This window comes from Polypterus senegalus, chromosome 4 (genome assembly GCF_016835505.1).
Source record: "Polypterus senegalus isolate Bchr_013 chromosome 4, ASM1683550v1, whole genome shotgun sequence".
Taxonomy (NCBI): Eukaryota; Metazoa; Chordata; class Cladistia; order Polypteriformes; family Polypteridae; genus Polypterus; species Polypterus senegalus.
In genome coordinates this window covers 23657998-23682169 of record NC_053157.1, presented here as the reverse complement: position 1 = coordinate 23682169, position 24172 = coordinate 23657998, and the positions used below count along the sequence as shown (strand labels likewise).

Here is a 24172-nt window from a genome sequence, read left to right as displayed (position 1 = left end):
AATTGGATCTGATAAAAAGAGATTTGGCAGACCCAAAGTAACAACCCAATGAGAAGACAAGTTTGTGAGGGTCACCAGCTTGTGTGATCGGTGCCTTACAGCACAACAGCTTATTAATACATATTATTTATCATTTTATTTATCATTTTATTGTGAAAGACATGCAAAAGTATGAAAGGATAAGTAATGACAACTAGTCAAATAATGCATTTCTCTTCAGCTTTAGCTGCCACAGAATGTAACATAATGTCAGTTTCAAATACTAATAAAGTGACAAGATATACAAAAAAAGCATCAGTTATACATTAAATCAGTTAAATTTCAAATTGACAAATTAAATATAAATGATTGAAACAGATATATGTTTAAAGAGCATTTATTCCTTTAAATTCACCCCCAGTTATATTATGAATCCACTGGATGTATTTGGGGGTAAGCAAGGTGTAAACCCCTGGTTTTGATGCACATTTTCTGGAACCAAATGAAGTGATGGCTGCAAATTCATTATTACAAATAAGAGGTCCACCTGAATCACCCTGCAGTAGAAAAGAAAAAATGACTCAGCACTTGGAGATGAATTGTTATTCTAATCATGTTTGATAAACATATTATTGTGTTACAATATTTTAGCAACAATTGCTGACAACAGCAATGAATTTCATGACAAAGTGTTATCTGACTTTGTATCAAACAGCATGGTTTTCTGTGATGTTTTACATTTTTAGAAGGGTTTGATAGAAGGTAATCGAGTTCTTTAATTGAATTTTGGCTTAGAGATTGTTTTCAAGTATTGTAAAATAATTTGCAACTTGGCTCACCACCGTGTTGCTTTTCTATATGTGGTACCGTGCTTTTTGCACTTACATCCCTGTTGTCATATGTCTGTGGCTAGAACTGCATAATATGTGACATGGTATAAAAGTGGGACCGTGCATTTCCTGGTCACTTGAGATCATGAATATAAAATAAAACATGAAGTCTATGAGGTGCTGGTCCTGGACAATATGAGTCCTCTTGTGAATAGACCACAGCAGTTTACCTGTTAGACAAAGACTGAAATAGAAGACTCAAGGACTGTGTCTCTGATGTGGATGTGAACAACACTGGACCACCACAACAAACAGTCCTGTCTCCTTTTCTCTTCACTCTATACATCTCCGACTATACATATCACACTACGTCATGTATTTTGTGACATGCACTTATAGAGGTGTACTGACAAGGAGGTGCAGAAAGAATTGTAACTTAACATCGGAAAAACCAAGAAACTGGTTATTGACTTTCCTTGCATCAAAGAGCCTCTAGGTCACTATTCAGAGAGTGGATGTGGAGGTGGTGCACAACTACAAGTACTTTGGGGTGAACATTAAAGACAGGCTGGACTGGTTTTTGCAATACAAAGGAGCTATATAGGAAAGTGCAGAGCAGGCTCTCTTTTCTTAGGAGGCCATTCTTGTTTAATGTGGGTAGTGATATCCTTCCATTTCGTATTATTCTACGATAGCCAGTGTGATTTTCTATGCTGTGGTGTGCTGGGTTGGTAACATCACTTTAAGAGAAGTCCATCAGACCAACAAGGTATTTAAGAAGGCAGGCTTAGTTATGGCACATCCTCTGGACCTACTGGAGGCAGTAGCGAAGGGGAAAATGGGAACAAAACTGAGCACCATTATCAACAACGAGCCAAATTACCTCTCAAAGACAGATAATAGAATAAACAGAAAAATACAGTCGTGCTGATTTGAGGCTGACCAAGTTGAGGCCATTCGACCCAGGGCCTTAGGAAAATAATAGGGTATTACTGTTCTAGAAACTAACAAAACCAGTCGCTACAGACTACATAGGCCATACACTTATTGTCTATCACGTACTTGTGACAGCACTGTCAGCCATAGAGTGAAACACTCTGTATAGAAGCAGTGAGAGAAGTGGTGGTGGTGGAGCTGCAGAGGTAGCAGTCTCCCAGCTGTCTTTCTTCCTGTACTGGTGCTGCAACCAGTAAATGGCCAAAAACTATAAATAAGTTTTATATATATATATATATATATATATATATATATATATATATATATATATATATATATATATATATATATATATATATATATACTAGGCGGTTCTCCCCATCACACTTTGCTTGGCAAACCCCCTGGCCTGCACTATGCACCAGCCACTTCACGTTTCTGCCGCTCGCCTTGTAAAGAGTGGGGCTGAATGCACCCCTAGGAGACATGGTCACTCCTCCGAAACCCCCTCTTAAATGGTGATACAATGGGAAACAAATAGTTTTTTTTACCTCCTCTTTGCTCGATCAGCTGCTGGATTGCTGCTGCTGCTGTACTGCGAGATCTGCATCTTTCACAGCACTTCAATCATTGAAAAGCCTGTACAGCAGTTGTCCTACTCTTTGTCTTTTATTTCCGGCCTCAGGCTTGGTTAAATCTCTTGGCTCAAAGTCTCGTCTCGCGGGACGTGAGTTCTCGATATTTTTTAGTTTATAATTTAAAAACAGAATATGAATCTGAAAATCTAACAACATCAAATTAAAGGTGGATAAATTCTAAAAAGAATGATACCAAACATATAATATATATGTAGGTTTTAAAATAAGCCTGATTTAAAGCGTGACAAAAAACGTGACATAAAAACGCCGCATAAAATCGTTGCACAAAATTGTTGCACTTTTAGGCTTAGGATTTTATATATATAGAGTAGATATATATATATATATATCATTGCACTCACACTGTTTCAATCTTTGGGGCACTAATTTGACAAAGCCATACAGCTTTACTCAGCTGGCTAATCTATTCTGTTTCCAATCTATCCATGAAGAAGAAATAAACGCTATATAAATAGTAATATGTGTTTTGTTATTATTCTTATTTCACAGGGTTTCATATGATTTCTGATTTTTTGATTACCTTTTAAGATTTGTTTTGTTCTGTGTTGCTCCACGTGGTTAATTCTTATGCATTTCTCCTGCACTGATTTCCCTTAGGGCTCATTTATACTTGCCACCTTGATGCCAAAATGTGCGCACGATTGATAACCGACACATATTCTCACTTGTTTATGCCCATTCAATCCATTCAAATACTCTCTTAGTCAATAGGTGACAGTGTTTGGTCAATGTCACATAGCTAATAGTGTCACAGCAGAGAAAGTGAGGCTCTGCCGATAGAAAAAGAGTGGTGTCAATTATTACTAATTTTAATATTTAAAAAACCAAAAGTGGAACATCAGGCCTATTGACTAAAAGTGGTGCTGAAAGTACTAGTATAATATTATTGTGAGTGGAGGACCTACATGCTGAAAAGATGCACTTCAAATATTTTTGAATGTCTTCCTTGTGCTTTGATGACCTGTTGCATCATATTCAGCCATTTATTCAGCATTCTGGTTGGAAAAAATTCAGTGTACAGCAAAACCCTAGCCCACACCCGCCACATGCAGGGCCTTGCTTCTTTGTCTTACATTATTTTTGTTGCATGGCCCTCAGGCCCAAAATGAGTACAAATCAGCCCAGTGTGCATCTGCCAAGACTCAAATATCAGTTTGTGTTACTCCTTACCCAAAGTTAAAGCATGCAGACCCACACCAGAGCCACAGAGCCTCAGATGCAGTGACCTGTACATGGTCAATTTGACATACGGCCAAATGGCTGGTTCCAAATCGAGTCCTAAGTCAGTACACATCTGTATTTGATATCTTTTGCTCTAAGTCTACCTTTGTGAGGTTTTGTATTGTTGGTGAGTGAGGTGCAGTGGGGAATTCTGGAAATAGCTGATTATATTGTTGCGTGTATTTTCTACATCTCTAAATACTAAATACTCCACGTTTTGAGGTCTGCTTGTCCCGTTTGAGCGGATTTGTCAAATTATATTCTCCAGTTATATTATGATAAAGTCAGTTTGTTATCATGCTGAATACTGTAATGAGAAAATCCGGTGTATGTTAACATTAGGGTGGCACGGTGGCGCAGTGGTAGCGCTGCTGCCTCGCAGTTAGGAGACCCGGGTTTGCTTCCCGGGTCCTCCCTGCATGGAATTTGCATGTTCTCTGTGTGGGTTTTCTCCGGTTGCTCCAGTTTCCTCCCACAGTCCAAAGACATGCACCCTGCCTTGTACCCTGTGTTGGCTGGGATTGGCTCCAGCAGACCCCCGTGACCCTGTGTTCAGATTCAGTGGGTTGGAAAATGGATGGATGAATGTTAACGTTATTTTTATTAAATTCGTGCGCAAGTTTATACAGTCCACACATGCCAGTAACAGCATTTGATGTAACCAGTCCCACGTGGAGTTGGTTAGCCCTAGACCCTGCACACCCCTCTGGCTCAGGGGATAAGTAGCGCATAATATAATTGTGTTATTATAAGTGTGTGCTCATAAAGCACAGAGAATTTATTAATTTAGGTATGTTTACAAGCCTTAAATTTCACACCGTTTGCCTTGCTCTCTCTCTCAGGGGTGGGGATCGATTTGTCCTTAACTCAATTTTTCTTTTTGTAAAAACTTGATTGATTTGTATGGATTGCAATAAAATTAATAAAAATATAATAAAGAAAAAAAATTAAAAAAAAATAATTTTGTAAGCTCAGGATATGATTAGATGGTCAGGGCATACTTCTAAAAGAAAATGAGATGATTCCTATGGACACAGGGAAGTCTGGGCCTTTACTTTCAGATGATAGGTAACTGAATATCCTTTTCACCCTGGAGGTGACCCAAAAATGGAAAATCAGCAAGTAAGAGTTAAAAACATTCTTTCACTCAAACAGGCCTGCATCAATACCAGTCCTTCTAAAACAGTAAATTGAGATAATATTCCTTCCTTGAGAAGAAAAGTTCCGGTCAAGATACTATGTAATAAAACACTAAGGTCTGTGTGTCTAGTTCCACTGAGCAATCTGATTGGTCAATTTGGTGTTGATGATGTGACAAAAGAGGAAGTGCGATTGTGAGACGCACGAGGAGGAGTAAAGGCGTGTGAGTAACACTGAGAGAGTCGCCTTCAAAGATGGCAAGTATAAAACCAGACAGCAGGTGAGAAAGTTGCCTCAAAAATAATGACAGAGTCAGAGAGGGAGCACCAGTTAAGAGACGTTCACAAACACAAATACAGAGAAAAGGCCTGAAGGTACACATAGGGCAAAGATAAATATTTTTTAATTACTCTATTACCTGTCTTGGTTAGTATATAAAAACAAAACTCTATTCTGTGTGTCCGGTGCCACCGAGAAGTCTGATTGGTCAGTTGGACATTGTTCTGATTGGTCAGTTAAAATGGAGCACTTCAATGATAACAAAGTGAATAACGCACCAGGCGATGTTGGCTCACTAAATCCTAATGAGTCACTACTCGAGTCACCTTCAGAGACAGGAAGTATTCACAAGAATATAAAAGATGTTTTCACAGTGAGTGGTCACCATTGGTGGTGGTCAGAAAGTGGACAGGAGACAAACAAAGGTGCCTTGAAATGACAGAGTATGAGAAGCAGGCTTTATGGGAATGCAATTGAGAGAGGAAGTGATGGAGTTGAAGCTGACACACATGAGGATACTGATGAGAGGCACAGAAAGAATGCTGAGGATACACATAAGGTAAGAGATATCAAATATTTTTCAATTTATTCTATTACCTGTCTTTGATGGATAACATAGCTAGTAAAATATAAATTATTTGATTGTGACAAAATTGTTTGAATTGATATTTCAATTGATGTCTTTGGATTTAAAAGTATTGCTTAGAATAAACAAAAGCAAAGGCTTAAAACAGTTTCATGTAAGGACTTAAAACAATAATAGAAGTATAAATAATAATAATAAAGCTGTTAAAAAGCACCAGATCAGTAATCATAAGCCTTTGAGTGAAGAAAGAAGGAATTCATTGTAATGATCTTACCTCACAAGTATCCTTTTTGCCTCTTTTGTCTCCAGCACACAACATGTTACGTGTAATGACTTGGTTTTCTTTGATAAAAGTTTTCTGGCATTTGGCCCTTTCTATGACAGTGATGTTGACCTCCATTAACACATCAGAGTCGGAGTTCTTTTTGTTGCTTATTCGTCCCCATCCAGCTGTAGAGCACAGAGTGTTTGCTTTGATGTCTTTGAATGATGAAACTGATGGGAGTTTCAGAGTTGAGACAAAGCGGTTCAGTTTTGCTGGTTTATCAAGCTATGAAACAAATGGATTTGTTAAGTGTCTATAGGAACATTCTCATGACACAGCATTCTCAAACTCACTAACTAGAACCATTGAAAGAATAATTTGATTTTTTTTTATTAATAAATGTAACTTTTACTATTCAATCCCCCCCGAGTGCAGCCTCAAATCTGTTATGGTTTATGTACTATTTTTAAATCTATAATGCTCCAAAAAAAAAAAAAGAATTAAGCTATGTAACCTATACAGTGGATTCAGAAAGTATTCAGACAACTTCATTTTCTGTACACTTAATTGTGTTGTTGATTTAATTTTAAATGACTACATTTTCCATTTTTTCCATCACTCCATACTTACTAGTCCAGGGGTCCTCAAACCCAGTCCTGGAGAGCCGCAGTGGCTGCAGGTTTTTGTTCTGACCTGGTTGCTTAATTAGAAAGCAATTTTTGCCAATAAAGCACTAACAAGCTATGAAATTAAATTAACTCTGCTATGTCAGGTCATTCTCATATCCGAGATTTTCTTTCCCTTTCTATCATGAAAATGATTTGAAGGCTAAAATGGACAAGTAATTCTCAGTCCTTCACTTTTTTTCTCTTCATTTTTCTTCCAAGTATTTAATTAAACCCAATAGTGCAGATAAATACACACAGGTGTTAAATGTAAATAAGCTAAATGGAGAAATGCTGCTTTCTCTTGTCATTTGCATGTTATTGATAATAAGGAGCAATTAAAATAGCTGTTTAAGACAAAATTAAGCAATAAGGGCTCAAAATCACTAAAGTGAAGCAGAAGTGTTACTTTAGCAATAAGTGCTTTTTATTAAGCAACTGGGTTGGAGCAAAAACCTGCAGCCACTGCGGCTCTCCAGGACCGTGATTGAGGACCCCTGGCCTAGTCCATAACGACAAAGTGAAAATATGTTTTCAGAAATGTTTGCAAATTTATTAATAATCAATAACTGATGCTCATTCATATAAGTATTCAGACCCTTAATGCAGCACTTCATATAATCTCCTTTGGCAACAATTCCAGCTTTGAGTTTTCTTAGGTAACTCTCTATAATCTTTGCAGACATTTGGCCAGTTTATCTCATTCTATCCTGGCTTATCTTTTAAAGCTCTATTAGATTGGATTGTAATGTCTGTAAACTGGTGTTTTCAGGTCTCTCCACAGATGTTCTGTGGATTTAAGTCTGTCCTTTTACTGGGACACTCAAGAACTGTCAGAAATTTGCCCTGAAGCCACTCCAGCCTTGTCTAGGCTGTTGTTTTGGATCATCATCATGCTGAAAGGTCACCCCAGTCTGAGGTCATGTGCTTTTTTAGCAGGTTTTCTTCAAATACCTCTCTGTATTTAGCTGCATTCATCCTTCCTTCAATTCTGACCACTGAGAAGCAGCCCCATAGCATGATGCTACCACCCAATGCTTCACCGTAGGGATGGTAGTGGGCAGGTGCCTGGTCTTAGCCAGACATAATGCTTGGATTTCTGCCAAGAGAGTTCCATATTTATCTCATCAGAACAGAGGATCATTTAAACATTCATTTGTCAGTCTACCAATTGATTGGAGTGCTGCTGAGAGGCTCTCTCATCTAGCAGAGGACTTTTGAAGCTCTGTTAGAGTGACCTTTGGGTTCTTGGTCACCTCCTTGACCAAGGCCTTTCTTGTCTGGTTACTCAGTTTGTCCAGAATGCCAACTCTAGGAAGAGTCCTGGTGATTTCATACTCATTCCATGTCACAATTACTGATGCCATTAAGCTCCTGGAAGCAGTAAGAGCTTTAGAAATGGTTTTATTCCTTTATCATTTCCTGATCAATACAATGTGATTATCTACAGAGAGTTCCTTGAACTTTATGGCTTGACTTTAGTCCTGAAATACAGTGTCAATTGTGGGACTTCATATACTGTACATAGATGTGTCTTTCTACTTCAGTCAAGTTCTCAACATATCACAAGGGGAATTAAAGAGAACAGGAGGTGCACTGACCACAGTTTGGAGTGTTAAAGAAAAGGTTCAGAATAATTCTATGAATCAGAGATTTCAGTTTTTGATTTTCAATACATTTGCACACTTCTGAAAACATGTTTTCTCTTTTTCATTATGAGTTATTAAATGTAGATTAATGGGTCAAAATGACAAAATTTATCCATTTAAAATTTAATCCACAGCACAATAAAATGTGCAGAAAGTGAATGGGTTTAAATACTTTCTGATTCCACTGTATAGAGAAAAACACACATTATGGTGATCACACTGTAATGCAATAGCAGTATGAAGTTTTCTGGTTTTATAGCTGTGATACGGCCACGTGACAATGGAGAAAAGGAAAGCAAAAACATACAATGTCTGAGAGCCAGGACCATTTGGCTATTTTATGATATCTTCTATTTATATAAAAGTCAATGTATGTGTGTATGGATGTATGTTCCAGCATCACTTCCGAACGGCTGGAGTGATTTTCAGGAAACTTGGTACACGTTTCTCATTGGTCGACTAAAAATACTGTAGGGTGAAATCAATTCTAACCCACCCACTTCTGGGTAGGGTGGGGGGTATCTTGCAGTCTTGTATGCATGTTATCACCCAGTTGACACTCGGAACGACCACCAGAGGGCGACTGCCAGCATTCTTTATGTTTGAGCACCACCGCGCCACTTTTGCTTTTGAAATGAAATAGAGTTGGCCAGTTCCGAGCGTCAACTGGTTGATAACATGCATACAAAACCGCAAGACAAGCAAATTAGTGAGTCTTCATTGTATGTTAATTTACTTTTATTTTTAAAGTTGTATTTTTTTATTATATTTTTCTCCTACAATTAAAAAAACATATTTTCCTCCCAGGCAATGCTGAGTATTTCAGCTAGTTTGATGGCAAAACAAAATAATGCTGCAGTTTAGCAGTGGATTGTCATTCAACACAATGCTTTCACTGTGCTATGCAGAAAGTATAGTAAGATTTATAAAAATAAAAACTGAACTTGGTTTTGTTTCATCCTTGCTAAATTCAAACTTGAATAAGTTAAGAAAAAATTTGACAGTACCTGGAGCAGCATAAGATCATTTGTTCTCGTTTCGTTGTCAAAGCACTGATGCATAATTGCTTTCTTGACCACAAATATCTGCTTCTCTTTTTCAGACTTTGAAATTGAATGGGCCCCAAGCGTAACCTTTAATTTCTGTCTATAGAAAAAGTAAAAATGCTTTAAATGAAATTTAGCAGGATATTCCTGTAAGTTAACTCTAATTCAGAAGACACTTGTTTAAGAGCTGGCTTTTTGAAACTCACATTCAGATATTCAGAAGGGGCTTAATGTTTCATTGCATCAATTAAAATCTTTATTGAGTGCAAACAGAATATCAAAGAAGAAAACCGGCCACTGCTCCACTCAAATACAGCTCCATCCAGGCGTACTCTATAATCCATGTGCAAAGCATACAATGGTCTGAATCATTCATTCAATGCAAGTTCTCTCCAGAGGTTAATTAATGAAGTAAACACACTTGCATACTGTAAGTCACAACAAATGTGTAAAATGTAAGTAACTATACTTAAAAAAGTAATACAAATAAGTGGAAAGCACTATTGATGGACAATTCATTGATGTTTCTTTCTTGTTGAGTGACGCTTTTCAGGAAATCATACAAATCAATTCACGAGCACAAACAAATTCATTCAGGATTGATGTAGTGCATGTGTGATGTCAACAGGGTCTTTTGTTTTACAGGTAAATGTTTAAAGTACATGTTCAAGTACCGCCAGTCTGATTCTCATTCACTTTACTTATGATTACTTTAAGTTCAAACTGAATCATTATTGAGGTTAGTGTTAGGGTTAGGTTTTTTTTATTTATTTGAGACTCCGTTCCCTAAAAACAAGGAAAATTAAATCCTTCTCCTTGCGTAGGCAAGGGAGAATGCACAGTCTGGCCACAATGCCTGTTTACCACTTCCCAACACATTAAAGTAAGGGTTACGTGAGCCAGAGCGTAGGTTTAACTTTGTTAGGGTTAGAAAGTATTGTTTCTTTTGTACAGTTAGTTACTGCATTCATTTTACAGAGAATATAGAATCATAATAATAAACACATGCATTGATGTCTCTTTCTACATTCAATAAATGATTCACACAAAACTTAATTTCATAAAAAATATCTTCCTAAGTTCTAACAATTTTTTGCTTTCAATTTCACTTCGTTGAATACTTTTTTACCACTCGGTGACTGCACCAAGCATGTGCCATTCACTGATTCTTTGAGTTTTTGAGTTTAAACTTAATCATTACCTGAGAATGAGGCACACAATTCTTGTTCACTTACATTGCACGTCATTACTCAAGAATGAGACCTCATTTATTTGATTCTCAAACTGAATCATCGTTTGAGAACGAGATGCACACTTTTCATTCATTTGATTTGTGAACTGAATCATTACCAGAGAACGAGGTGCATACTTTTTGTTCACTTCTGATTCTTTAATGTATATGCCATATTTGAATTAAGCATTTTTGATATGTTGTCATACTTTGTGCTTTCAAGTAATACAATATGAATTATCAGCATGTTTAATATATAATGCTATATGTCTTATTATGGGTGTATTGTATATTTGTGATGTGGTTCATTCAGAGATTTTTTACTCAAAATAAATAAGAAAAGCAAATCAAAATGCCACTCACTAGAAAGCACAACCTTTTCTCTGTCTTCAAACTGTGTTTAATTTAATTCAGGATTGTGAGGAGTTGGAACTTACTGGACCTTGCAATGATGAGCACAAAATGGAAACCAGTCCTCGACAGGATGCCAGTTGTTGAAGGGTGCACTCATATAGGTACCCACTGAGATATGTTCAATTTAGAAACACTAGTTAAACTAACACATATGAATTTGAAATGTGTGAAAAAAAACCTGAGTGCCAAAAGGTTTGCATATCAAAGTGAACTTAACAGAGAAGAATGAAATTCATATAATAATTACCATGCAGCATGCCATCAGTCTACAGCACTATGATCAACAGATGATGAGAACTGGTGTATAAATCTCTCTGATAGACACTATAGATATTCATCAACTCAAATACATTGTTATTTCTAAAGATCGTTAAAAAATAATAAAAAAATAAATAATTTGCAGAGTGGACATGTTTGAACAGCAACATACTTCTTAATACAGTGGTTTCAAGCTGAGTCCTGGGGGACCCCCCATGGCTGCACATTTTTATTCCAAGTTGCTTTCACGGTTAATGCATCATTTTTACTTTGATTAACATAATTGTTTAGTTATCTAGTTTGCAGATGTTTCTATGAAATTAATTATTTTTGGTATGTCTGTAGTAATAGGGTGTTGTGTCATGTTTGCCATTATGAATATAGTGAGAAGTGAAGCAAAATGACACCTTTTGTTGGCTAACTGAACTTTCGAGGCAATTCAGGCCCCTTCTTCAGGCAAGATGTAATTTTGATGGCATTACATGATGATTACGTCTTGCCTAAAGAAGGTGTCAATAAAAGGTGTCATTTTGCTTGACTTGTATATTTGTCATAACTTTAAATGCAGACATTTATTTTGCTGTTTTCTTTCTAATTTAACCTAATTTGTTCAGTTTTTGTGATTTGGGTCTTATTTTTGTCCAAAGACTGATTATCAGCAATGAGCACAGGATTTCATAGACACTGAGGGATGGTGGGAAGAGAGAGTAGGGAGCAGGGACAAACAACATTAAATACTAGAGGAGGTAATTACTTTATCGTCATTTTCACTTGTCTGCCAAATTGTATTAATAGTGTGTTTTAATGAACAGACAAGAGAATATGCCATTCAAATAATTGTTCTCCATCAGTGCTATCAGTATTTAGATACAATTAAGGAAGCAGACACTACAGAAAATGGCAGCACAGTGGTGCGGTGCTAGCGTTGCTGCCTTGTAGTAAGAAGACCACATTTTCCCTGCATGGAGTTGGCATGTTCTCCCTGTGTCTGCGTGGCTTTTCTTCGGGTGCTCTGGATTCCTCCTACAGTCCAACGACATGCAGGTTGAAGGGTGGATTGGCCCCTCTGTGTGTTTGTGTGTTTGCTCTGTGATGGACTGGCACCCTCTCGGTGGTTTGTTCCTGCCTTGTGCCCTATGCTAGGTTGTATAGGCTCCACCACCCCTGCAGGATTAAGTGGGTTGGAAAGTGACTGATTGACACTAAATAAAAGGGTTAATTAAACAGCAAATGGCCCTTCAAGTTTTGGCAAAATTACAAATATTTCAGAATTTCTTAGAACAATATTAAAGGCCAGCTAACCAAACAATGAGCTCAGTTATAGATAAGAATGACGCACTGGGTGTGAGATTAGGTGGAATTAAGACTTGCATTCATGGAGGTCACCTCAGGACTGGACTTGTCAGACACTATCTTAGCTGAAGTTTTTTCTTTTAGCTTCCAAATTGCATGTTTTAATATTTATTACTATTTATAATTAATTATTTATTTATAATTTCACTGGTCCCATTGTATTTTTCATTTCATGCTTATTACTTTTTCACTGGCCTGCCTTGACCGACACAGCCGTGCCGCTGTTTGTCTGTGCAGCTGTCCATTCCATTTCTTCACGGCCACATCCTGTTCCTGTCTTACGTACCTCTATATAGGTCAGTGCCAGCCAAAGACCTCAAGCAGCCAGCAGCTGCCTTTTTTCTAAGCATTTGTGTCTTTCTGCGTCTTTCCTGTTTGCCCACACCTTGGTGTTTAGAACTTGTGGTGACATTCTAGTTTTGTTAAGAGTTTCTGATTTTGACCATTGCCTTTCCTGTTGATGAGTTCTGATTCCTCCCTGATAAATAATATTAATTCCATTGACAATGCTTGCTTAGTGTTAGTTTAGCACAATTTTGCACAGCGCCCAGGATATTTCTATCAGAGTACAAAGTACAGTGAAATTCTGGAGCTATCAACCTTATCTCAAAACCTAAAGAATCCTAAGAACACCACTTTCAACACTCTCTATCATTAGGATACATGTCACGTTTCATTAAAATGCTTCATTTTAAAGGGTTATCCTAACTCTTTATGTACCGTGTATCCTCATGATGCTTGGTACAAAGACACATTTTTCCTTGATTTACTCTACTTCACAATTTAAAACTACAAATCAAACAATTCAGACATCATGATTAAAGTGCACATTGCAGATTTTCATTTAAGGGGATTTGCAGACATTTCTGTCACACCATCTAGAAATGACAACACTGTTTCTTCACAGTTCCCCCATTTCAGGGCACCAAAATGTTGGGGACACAGCAATGGCAGGTTTTATTAAAGAAGTCGCATTTAGTTCTTTGTCGCATATTCCTTGCATGTAACAACTGCTTGAAGATATCACCAGATGTTGAGGTTTTTCTCTGGTGATGTTCTGGCAAGACTCTCATGAAGCCATCTTTAGCTCCTGCTTATTTTTGGGGCTTGTCACGTTAAGTTATCTCTTCAGCATATGGAAGGCCTGCTCAAATGGATGGCTCAAATAAATTGGTAGATTTGAAAAATTCCTCTGTTGCCTTAAAGGTATGTTTCAGATCTTTATCTTGCTGTAGGGTGAAGCACTGTCCACTGAGTTTGAAGACATTTACTAAAACTTAAGCAGATCTGACATTTCTATGCACCTCAGATTTTAGTGGGCCACTGCCATCAATAGCAGTTTCATCATCAGTGAAGAGAAGTGTACCAGTACCTGTGGCAGCCATAAATAACTGGGCTATAACACCCCCCAGCATCACATTTAGGTGAGGTGGTTTGCTTTGGATCTTGGGCAGTTCCTTTTTGGTCTCCACACTTTGCTCTTGCCATCACTCTGATGCAGGTTCATCTTTGTCTCATTTGTTCAAAAGACTTTTTTTGCTAGAATTCTGCAGGCTCTTTTAAGTCCTTTTTCTCAAACTGTAATCTGGCCATCTTGTTGTGGCTAACCAGTGGTTTGCATCTTGCAGTGTGGCCTCTATTCTATTCTATTCAAGCAGTCTTCAGCTGATAGTCATCTCTGACACATCCACATTTGCCTCCTGAAAACTGTGTCTGATCTTTTGGACAGGCGTTTGGGGCTTAGTGAGGATTATTCTGTCATCAACAATGGAGGTCTTACTCGACCTACCAGTCCCTTTGTGATTACTGAACTCATCAGTTACTTCTTAATGTGTGCTTGGTGTGTGGGTGTGTTTGTGTGTGTCCTGCGGTGGGTTGGCACCCTGCCCAAGATTGGTTCCTGCCTTGTGCCCTGTGTTGGCTGGGATTGGCTCCGGCAGACCCCCGTGACCCTGTATTTGGATTCAGCGGGTTAGAAAATGGATGGATGATATTCCATACAGTTGGCTTAAGTCATCCTAAGGTTTTACTGATGTCTCCAATGGTTTTATTCCTGTTTTCCTGTGTCATAATAGCCTCTTTGACTTTCTTTTTTTATTTTATTAATTTTATTGGAATCCATACAAAGCAATCAAGTTTTTACAAAAAGGAAAATTGAGTTAAGAACAGATCGATCCCTACCCCTAAGAGAGAGAGCAAGCCAAACGGCGTGAAATTTAAGGCTTGTAAACATACCTAAATTAATAAATTCTCTGTGCTTCATGAACTTATTTTAAAATATTACTGATTAGAACCTGCCATGTTTTGAAAAAAGTCTGTACGGATCCTCTAACTGAGTATTTGATTTTTTCTAATTTCAATTTATATAACACATCGGTTTCCCACTGACTTAAAAGAGGAGAGTTTGGGTTCTTCCAGTTTATCAGAATAAGTCTGCGTGCCAACAGTGTAGTGAATGCAATCACAATTTGTTTGTCTTTCTCCACTTTAAGACCCTCTGGAAGAACCCCAAACACAGCTGTTAATGGGTTAGGAGGGATTGTGAGTCCAAGGCTGTCTGAGAGGTAATTAAAAATATTTGTCCAGAATAATGTTAATTTGGTGCAGGCCCAGAACATGTGACCTAGTGAGGCTGGGGCTAGATTGCAACGTTCGCAGGTTGGATCATGTCCTGGAAACATTTTGGAGAGTTTTAGTCGAGACAGATGTGCTCGATAAATAATTTTAAGTTGTATAATTGTATGCTTTGCGCATATGGAGCTCGAGTGAATTCTCTGCATTGCTACTTTCCACTCCTTTTCTGATATATTAATTGAGAGATCTTTTTCCCAGTGTCCTCTTGGATCTTTGAAAGGGAGGGATTGTAAAATGATTTTATATATTGTAGAGATGGAGTCTAAGCCCTTGAGATTGAGCAATATTTTTTCCAGCATGGATGAGGGTGCAAGATGAGGAAAATCTGGAAAGTTCTGTTTAACAAAGTTCCTGATTTGAAGATAGTGAAAGAAATGTGTAGCTGGAATGTTAAATTTGGAATGTAATTGTTTATCGGATGCAAAGACGTCTATATAAAGATCTCTAAAAAGCTTCTTTGACTTTCATTGGCACAGCTCCTATCCTCATGTTAAACAATGGCAACTACAGACTCCAAAGGGTAGACGCAGGTCAAGGTATCTTATGAAGCAATAAAACCCACCTGAACATCACAAACACCTGTGACACCCCACACGTTATGGTGCCCTGAAATGGAGGGACCATGTAGAAAAAGTGCTATCATTATAGCACTCTTAAATGAAAGTCTGCAGTGTGTACTTTAATCACATCTGAATTGTTTGATTTGTAATTGTGGAGCAGGGGAGTAAAGCACGGAAAAGTGGGTCTTTGTCCCAAACATTCTGGTGGGCACTGTATATGTAGATTACATTTGTTCTCTAAAATAGTGGTTTTTACTTTCTCATATATGAAGTATGGGGAAAGTAGTGGAATCGTCCAAAAATTTGACTTTGAGATTTTCATGAATCTTGAAGTTTTAGACCTCCCCAAGTCTGAAAATACTATTTAAGGAATTATGTCTGTGTGTGTGTGTATGTATATGTATGTATGTATGTATATATATATGTAAACATGATAACTTGAGTATGCTTTCACTTAGGTCAACCAAATTTTGCATACAAGAATTAGGTAAAAAAACAAACATTTTTATCAACTTTTAAGCTATTTCCGCTAACCAGAAGTGGTATTTTTCTTGAAAAATTTCTCCAAAAATGCTTTGTATAAAAAATGTGATAATTTCACATCATACTATGGTAAAGCACCACATTCTAAGCTTTTTTTGTCTCTTAAATGCATTTTTTCAAAAAACCAACCAGTTTTCTAGATAATTGCAATTTTCTGTTTTCGACTTTCAAATTACACAAATATTACATTACACACATTACTAAAATCTTTAGCAATTTTTGACCCACTTCTGTTTAATGAAAGTGGTAAATTACCTGAATTGTTCACCAAAATAAAATTATCATGGCAACTCTTTTATTCATACACCTGGAGAGTCCAATTTATTTAACTTACTTTACTTTTATAATAATTGTTTAATATATTACTAATTTGATTTGATTTGATTTGTGGTGGCACAGTGGTAGCGCTGCTGCCTCGCAGTTAGGAGATCCGGGTTCGCTTCCCAGGTCCTCCCTGCGTGGAGTTTGCATGTTCTCCCCGTGTCTGCGTGGGTTTTCTCCGGGTACTCCGGTTTCCTCCCACAGTCCAAAGACATGCAGGTTAGGTGGATTGGCGATCCTAAATTGTCCCGTGTGTGTGTGTGTCCTGCGGTGGTTTGGCGCCCTGCCCGGCATTAGCTTCTGCCTTGTGCCCTGTGTTGGCTGGGATTGGCTCCAGCAGACCCCCGTGACCCTGTGTTTAGATTTAACGGGTTGGAAAATGGATGGATAATTATTGTCTTGTGGTTTACTCCTCAAATATCCATCCCCATATTTGAGTGTACGAGAAAGTCTAGGGGAGACCACTCCCGTTTTTTCATGTTAAAACCTTCATCTGTCAAAAGCTGGATGCGACAGAGCAATTCTGCTGGCAGATTTAAATTCAGCATCCAAACACCTACAGTTTTTGACAGTCTTATTTGACTGTAACATTATTTTAAATATATTATTCTATGTCTCCTCCTATCATTTCTTATCTATAAATTGTACATCTAATTTTGGTGTCTACAGACAAAGTTAAAAGAAAGTTACAGGTAAACTTTAACATGTCGTTCAGCCACAGAACACAGACTTGCACAGACAGCGTGTCAAAATAATGTGAATCTGTGCTAGGAAGAGCAGGTTCATGTTATGTACAAATTGAGGTAGATATCATTTTTGGCTCTTGTTAATACCATAACAGATATTAATATTTTTTTGCAGACAATATTTATTATTATTCTGTAATGCATTATATCCCCCGAGAACCTGCAATTAAAAGCAATGTAGTATGCAGAAATGTCCAGGACACAGAACTCAGTGAATTCAGAAGAATCAGACAATGGACAGGTTCATCAATGTACATTCGTATGCCTGGAATATAATACAAACTTACGAAATACAGTGAGCTGCAGTCAGAACCCAGTTTGGCTTGATTAGAGTTCCTCCACATACTGATGAATTCTGATTTTGAACGAGGGCCATGTATGGTCTGGAATATCTTGCCACTTCTTTGCCTCCAATAATTTCCATACAGTCATCTTAATGGTGAGAAACAAAGAAACAAATCAAAAAATATATATACAAACATTCTAACCACCAATAAATCAGCGCAACAATCAAACATAAGTGATGATGCATTTTAGGGGTTCGTGACGGCATGCTGGATTTAAATGTGGCTGTAGGTGTGGCCTTAGGGTGTTCGCTGTGGAGACCAGCTGATTTCTTGATTAGGTCAGCTGTTCCACATCGGCACTCGACAGATAGTAATTAGAACGCCGGGCCCACAGTAGTACAGAGGTGCCTGGAGAAAGCAAGACAAAAAAGAAAGAAAGACAGAAGGATAAATCAAGCAACAGAGCAGAAAAGATGTCAGACAGGATCATGGCAGAGCCGGTGCTGGGGAGTGGACTTACTGATTGGGGAAGATGTTCCTTTTGGAGCAGTGGCACTCCATGGGGTAAAATCTCACCTATGGAGTGCTCCAGTGGAGCAGGTGACCATTCACTCCAAGGGTCTCATGAACGCTGAGGGATGGTCGGGAGAGAAGGGAGCAGGGCTCAAAGAGTCCCCACAGATACCAAGGGATAGTGATAGGGACACGAGCCATCTGCAGGTTGACCGTGCTTGCTGGTAGGTTATCTTCATTTGCGGAGGAGACCCTACTGGGTGAACAGAGGAGACACTGTTTCAATAGGAGGCACCGAGGCTCATGATTTGGTTTTAATGGATGATCCTAACTGTGTTTTAGACTTTGATTTTAACCCATATTTGTAATTTATTTATTATGATTTTAACCTTCATGTGAACACTGTTTTTATCATGGATTATGTATTTATAATTGACTACACTGTACTTTTAGTTTTAAATGCTTTGTTTGATTGCAATAAAAGCACTAAGCACATTGCACCATCCTTTGCTGTGTGTATGTGTGTCCTCATTGTCAATCCATCCTATGCTTACTTCAATTAATGTCCCGGGATCAAAAGACATATGCCAGCTGCAGGAAAACTGAGTATCATAGCCGACAGTAACACAATTAATTCATTATAAAGGAAATGTTTTCATATGAGCAAAACTAACAATTTTAAATATGATCTAATGTAAATTTGGAAAATAAATAACTTCTGCTTTTGAATAACAAAAAAGGTGTACATTTATCAATTAATTTTCCAAGTATGGTTCTTCTGAGCGATGCCATAGGGAAATCAGTTTTGGTTTCCAAAAGACCCATCCACATGAAGGTTCCAGAAAAAAAACTCTTTATTTATTTAGATATGTAACAGATTTTATAAATAATCATAAATAGATGATAACGGATTTGTGAAGTACCAGAGGATCATGATGTAAAAAGGACTTTTGCTGCATGCAATAACACAGGCCAAGTCCAGGTTTAATTAATCTGGGAAGCACCATCACAGGAAATTGTGGTACAGATCAGGATGTCCACCAATGGATCAGCCAAACATTGGCAGTATTCCAACGCCTGCACCAAATCTGATTGACAATGTCAATCAATTGTGCAACAAAAGTCTGACTCTACAATAGCATTGTGGTGCCGACTGCTATATACGCTAGTGCGACATGGAGGGCAACAAAAGACATTGCCCAGCGCCGCAATGTCCTCCAATAGAGATTGTGCCACAATCTGGTCACCAATGATGAAGTGCTGTGATACGATTAGCAGGCCATGCGCTCAGGCTACCAGAATGCCGTATCCCAAGGACTGCTATAAACAGGACATGCAAAAGAAAATAAGGGCACCCCTTTAAGACCTGATGGGTGACCAGCTGAGAGGATTTCCATGCCACCGGCATCGACTAGGAAGAAGCACCAATGATCACAAATGGTCGAAATCATTGGAAACAACTTGCTGTCCAATGCGCCGTATGGTGTGGGAGGGACTAAGGCTAAGATGCCCTTATCCAAGACAACTTACAAATTTTGAGATAAAATTGATTACATTTTCTTTTGTTTTCCAGTAGAGTGACTTGCTCATGATTATGTAGTGTCAGTAATGGGATTTCAACCCACAATCTCAGGTCCAAAGCCTTACCCACTACGCTATGCTGCCTGTGTAGTTTATTTGCATTTTGTTTTACATATATTTATATTATGTTCCTGAAGTGACCAGAATTTTTTTTAGTATTGTATATTATTAGCTGTGTAAGCCCGTGCTGTAAAGAGTCCTAGAAACTATTGAAATTGTCAGAAAAAAAATTGAAATGTAGAGATGTCAGGTAATTGAAAGGAACTCTTCTGGGCATCTCTCTCCTATTAGGAATTCTTTTGCCGACATGCTTGCATCGTTTGTGAATCAGTGGCAGGAGGAAAAATTAAAAGGATACCGTTTTGCTGATGTTAGCGGCTGAGCGACTTTGTCTTCCGAGGTTTCATTTTACTGACGTGCTGGCCTCACTTGTGTTATTAGCGGCTAAGCAAGTTTTCAGTTTCCTCAGAGGTGGAGCCCTTATGCAGACTCCACTTCTCACTTCCGAGCCAGACAGGCACACACATTTCCACAAATAGACGTTTATATACAGTATAAGATGTGCATTATGTATCTATTATTTTGTAGCCATGTTTATCTATTGCTATTGTTTTTCTCTTGTATTATATTGTATTGCTTTGAGCTACTTTAATGTGTGAAGATGTCCTATATAAATAAACCTGTTGTTGCTGTAGAAGTATTTTTTCCATGTTCGGTTTTCTATTCATTAACAGGAAGTCTGCTTTTTGCAGATTAAAAAACTTTATCTTGATGTTCATGTGAGTATTTCTAAAGGCTATTACAAATGTAACCACATTGTGATTGCTGTTGCTCACTTATTTTTTTTATTCTTCCTCCACCAAAGAGGTGGTCTAAAGTTGTTAAACTGCACAAAGTGATTCTGGGCATGATTTTAGGGCTCTCTTTTACTTATTTTAACTTACTTCCCAGGTCACTTACAACATTTAAGATAGTCATTGTCCAATCCGCTATATCCTAACACAGGGTCACGGGGGTCTGCTGGAGTCAATCCCTGCCAGCACAGGGCAAAGGCAGGAAGAAACCTGGGGCAGGTGCCAGCCCACTGCAGGGCACACGTACACGCACACACCCCAAGCACGCACTAGGAACAATTTATGATCGCTGATGCACCTAACCTGCATATCTTTGGACTGTGGGAGGAAGCCGGGGCACATTTAAGATACAATTGGTTTAATTTATTTCATTTTTTCGTTGTTGGAAGTGACTTGCTTTGTAGCCACGCAGTTTCAGTAGCAGGACTAGAATCCACAACCTTTGTGCTCGAAGCCCAACACCTTAACCACTACGCCACACTGCCTACCTTTCCAAAAGGGTTTTCCAAATAATGTCCAGAAAGATTAAATCAATGCATATTCTCACTGAAAAATACGCTGCTGTCAAAAAGTTTAGAAGAGGATGCTGTGTACCAACCAATAACGTTTATCTCTATTATCACTGAAATCAGCAGAAACAAGATCAGGATCCCCCATAACAATGAAAAATCAAAAAAGAGATCTCAATATCTTTTTAGATTTCTGCTAGACATCAATGTGATCGGAAATAAATAAAACGGAGATATGTTATTTTCTCTCATGCTTCACAGATTAGGCACCTGAGAAAATAAAAATACCCCAATATTCTCAGAAGTGTTTCCTCTTGCGTTTCAGTAGAAATCTCAGCAAAGTCACACAATGGGCTCAGATTTTCCAAGTAATGTTTTGACATTTTTTTCACAATTTGAAAGTATTTGCACTGTGTGTGTTCAGTAATAACGGTGGTGAGGAAACACTTAACAATGATAACAAAACTGTAGTCCTTCCTTCTGAATAATATTATTAGTTGCTCTCATATATATTGCTGTGCTCCAATAGGATCATACTCATTTGGGAAGGAGAGGCATTCAGTGTGGAGTGGTGGTTGACTTTGGACTTCAAACCCTAAGTTTATGCTGTCACATCCCACTTCTGACACCAGTGACCACACAAAAGTCCCTTCAGCTGCCTGTGCTCATATTGGAGAAGCAAAAACAATGTAACTGATCATAGCCCAGATGTTGGAAGCTACCTTAGATTAAAGGCATCAGTCCAACAATAAGTACAAAATGTGACGTCTTGAAAGAGATTAAAACAAGACTAGAAAAATATCTCACAACATATAACATGCTTTTCAATCCAAATTCTAAATTTTGACTCCTTTTACCTCAGTAGTATCTCACATCTCGTTTTTGTCTAAAACTATTAAGGAATTTTAGCAGAAACCATTGGTAACAAAGCTGATTCTTAAATAAAACATAAATGAAAACATCTCTTAAGTCTCATCAGTCATCAACGATCAACCTTTGAGCAATAAATGGGGCATGCCTTTATTTGTTAATTTTTTTTTCATCAGTATTAATACTCTACAGCAGTAATTATTGGGGACTGAGTATGGCTGCAGGTCTTTGTCCAAACAGATTCAGTGATAATAATTGATCTCATTTAATTAACTGGTCTTTTTTTTCCTCTCTTATACTGCACTCAGAAAAGCAAAGCAGTTGGATTTTTACATACAGTATATAACACCTTTAGAAATATTTCCATTTTTGCTATAGATTTAAAGGCTGAGCTGTCTTATATTGATTTTTTATTTTTTTTGCCCCTTTACTGTGTGGTTTGCCCCCCTCATTGTATTCTAATAATGACATTTAAAAACAAGCAGAGCAGATACCCAGGCAAACAACACTGAATGGTGAAAGGCTGCAACTACTACTTCAACATCAGTAAATAGTAATTGTAGTAGTAAATAATGGATTAAGAAAACAGAACACCTGGAAAAGCATAATAAAAATATTGTTAAAAAGTAAAAGAAAAAGTACATTATCTAAATATTACATAGTACATCAGAGGATCAGCTCAAGTTGGGAGACAAAGTCAGAAAGGTGAGATTGTGTTGGTTTGGACATGTGCAGAGGAGAGATGCTGAGTATATTAGGAGACGGATGCTAAGGATAGAGCTGCCAGGCAAGAGGAAAAGAGGAAGACCTAAGAGAAGGTTTATGGATGTGGTGAGAGAGGACATGCAGGTGATGGGTGTAACAGAGGACAGGAAGAGATGGAAGAAGATGATTCACTGTGGCAACCCCTAACGAGAGCAGCTAAAAGAAGAAGAAGACATTTTGCTAAATATTTAACAAACTTGGTTTTGTAATTTCAACATTAACTCCAAAACACAGTGAGAAGTCAAGCAAAATGACACCTTTTATTGGCTAACATAAAAAGATTGTAATATGCAAGCTTTCGAGGCAACTCAGGCCCCAAAACACAGAAACTGTGAATTAGCAGTTGACTTAATTAGGCTAGGAGTCGAATTAAGAACAGAAGTTGGCTGGGACAGAAATCTACAGCCACAGATTCTACAGCAAAGTTTTCTCATCCATCCATCCATCTCTCCATCCATCCCTGAATTCATCTATCTTCTTAAGCCATTTATGTAAAATTTTTCTTGACAGTGGTACTTATACGTAATTTTAGTACTGAGAAGGTGTGCCACATTCTGCTTTTTTAATTGCCTTTGCAGGCAGAATTTAAAGAACACCCGGAGGTATCTCAAATTGCTTGAGCTTATCCTGAACACCATAGAGCTAGAAAACAAAAAATGATGCATACTTTACCTCCTGGCAACCCTAGGAAGGTGACTGTGAAGAGGCACAGAGCATATGCTGAAGTCAGGGTCATCGTGATTTTTTTCAGGTGACTGGCTGGGTAATGTTATCAATGCACTTCACTGGAAAGAAGTGAACTTATCACTTCTGACCATCTAATAAACTAATATTTATGGTAAAGACACACATATATTGCACACTGTGGTTTTCTTTGGAGGGTTACACACTTGATAGTGGGTGGTCTGCATGTCTAGATATGACTTGTCATTGTAACGGAAATCAGCAGCACTAACCAGCAATGGGTTTAGGCAGTTGCTGCTGCTGCTGATTCTTTAAAGTGATTAGCTAAACACACAATTATTTCCATTTAATAAACATCAGAAAACTACAAAGCTAATAAGAATTATTTGAAAATACTTAATTTTTAGAAAGTTCTTTCTAATCATCTGTACATTTTTGTAGAAAAAGTGCTAATTAACTTTATAAAATTTGACAGACATGAATTTAATCCTTAGCTCGGACTCTATGTGAAGTCTAAGAGTTCTTCGTTGTCTGAATTTTCTCCGAGTGCTTGAGATTTCTGTTTTCTACAGCCCAAATACTTGAGGTGAAATGGCGTTTCTAAACTGACCCTGAATGAGTGACTGAGGGGTGTGCATTGCGCAGTGCACATTGGGTTGGACTTGCACTCCATTTGGTGTGGACCTTTGCTTTGTGGCTCATGTTGCTGAAATTTTATTTGTCCACAGAGCTTCAATGAAAAAAATCTGGCAAAGAATATTTATGATTTATTGCGAAAAGTTCACCCTTACAAA

At 37.9% G+C, this 24172-nt stretch overlaps 1 protein-coding gene across 1 annotated transcript; it reads right to left on the bottom strand.

Moving 5' to 3' along the window:
* Nucleotides 1-360: 360 nt before the first annotated feature.
* On the bottom strand, nucleotides 361-23551 carry LOC120528552 (granzyme A-like). Its single transcript, XM_039752731.1, has 5 exons — nucleotides 23367-23551; nucleotides 17603-17747; nucleotides 9217-9355; nucleotides 5905-6180; nucleotides 361-536 (listed from the first exon to the last, which is right to left on the bottom strand). Exons 1-5 carry the CDS (start codon nucleotides 23428-23430, stop codon nucleotides 366-368), a joined length of 795 nt encoding a protein of 264 aa, XP_039608665.1. The 5' UTR covers nucleotides 23431-23551; the 3' UTR covers nucleotides 361-365.
* Nucleotides 23552-24172: the final 621 nt, after the last annotated feature.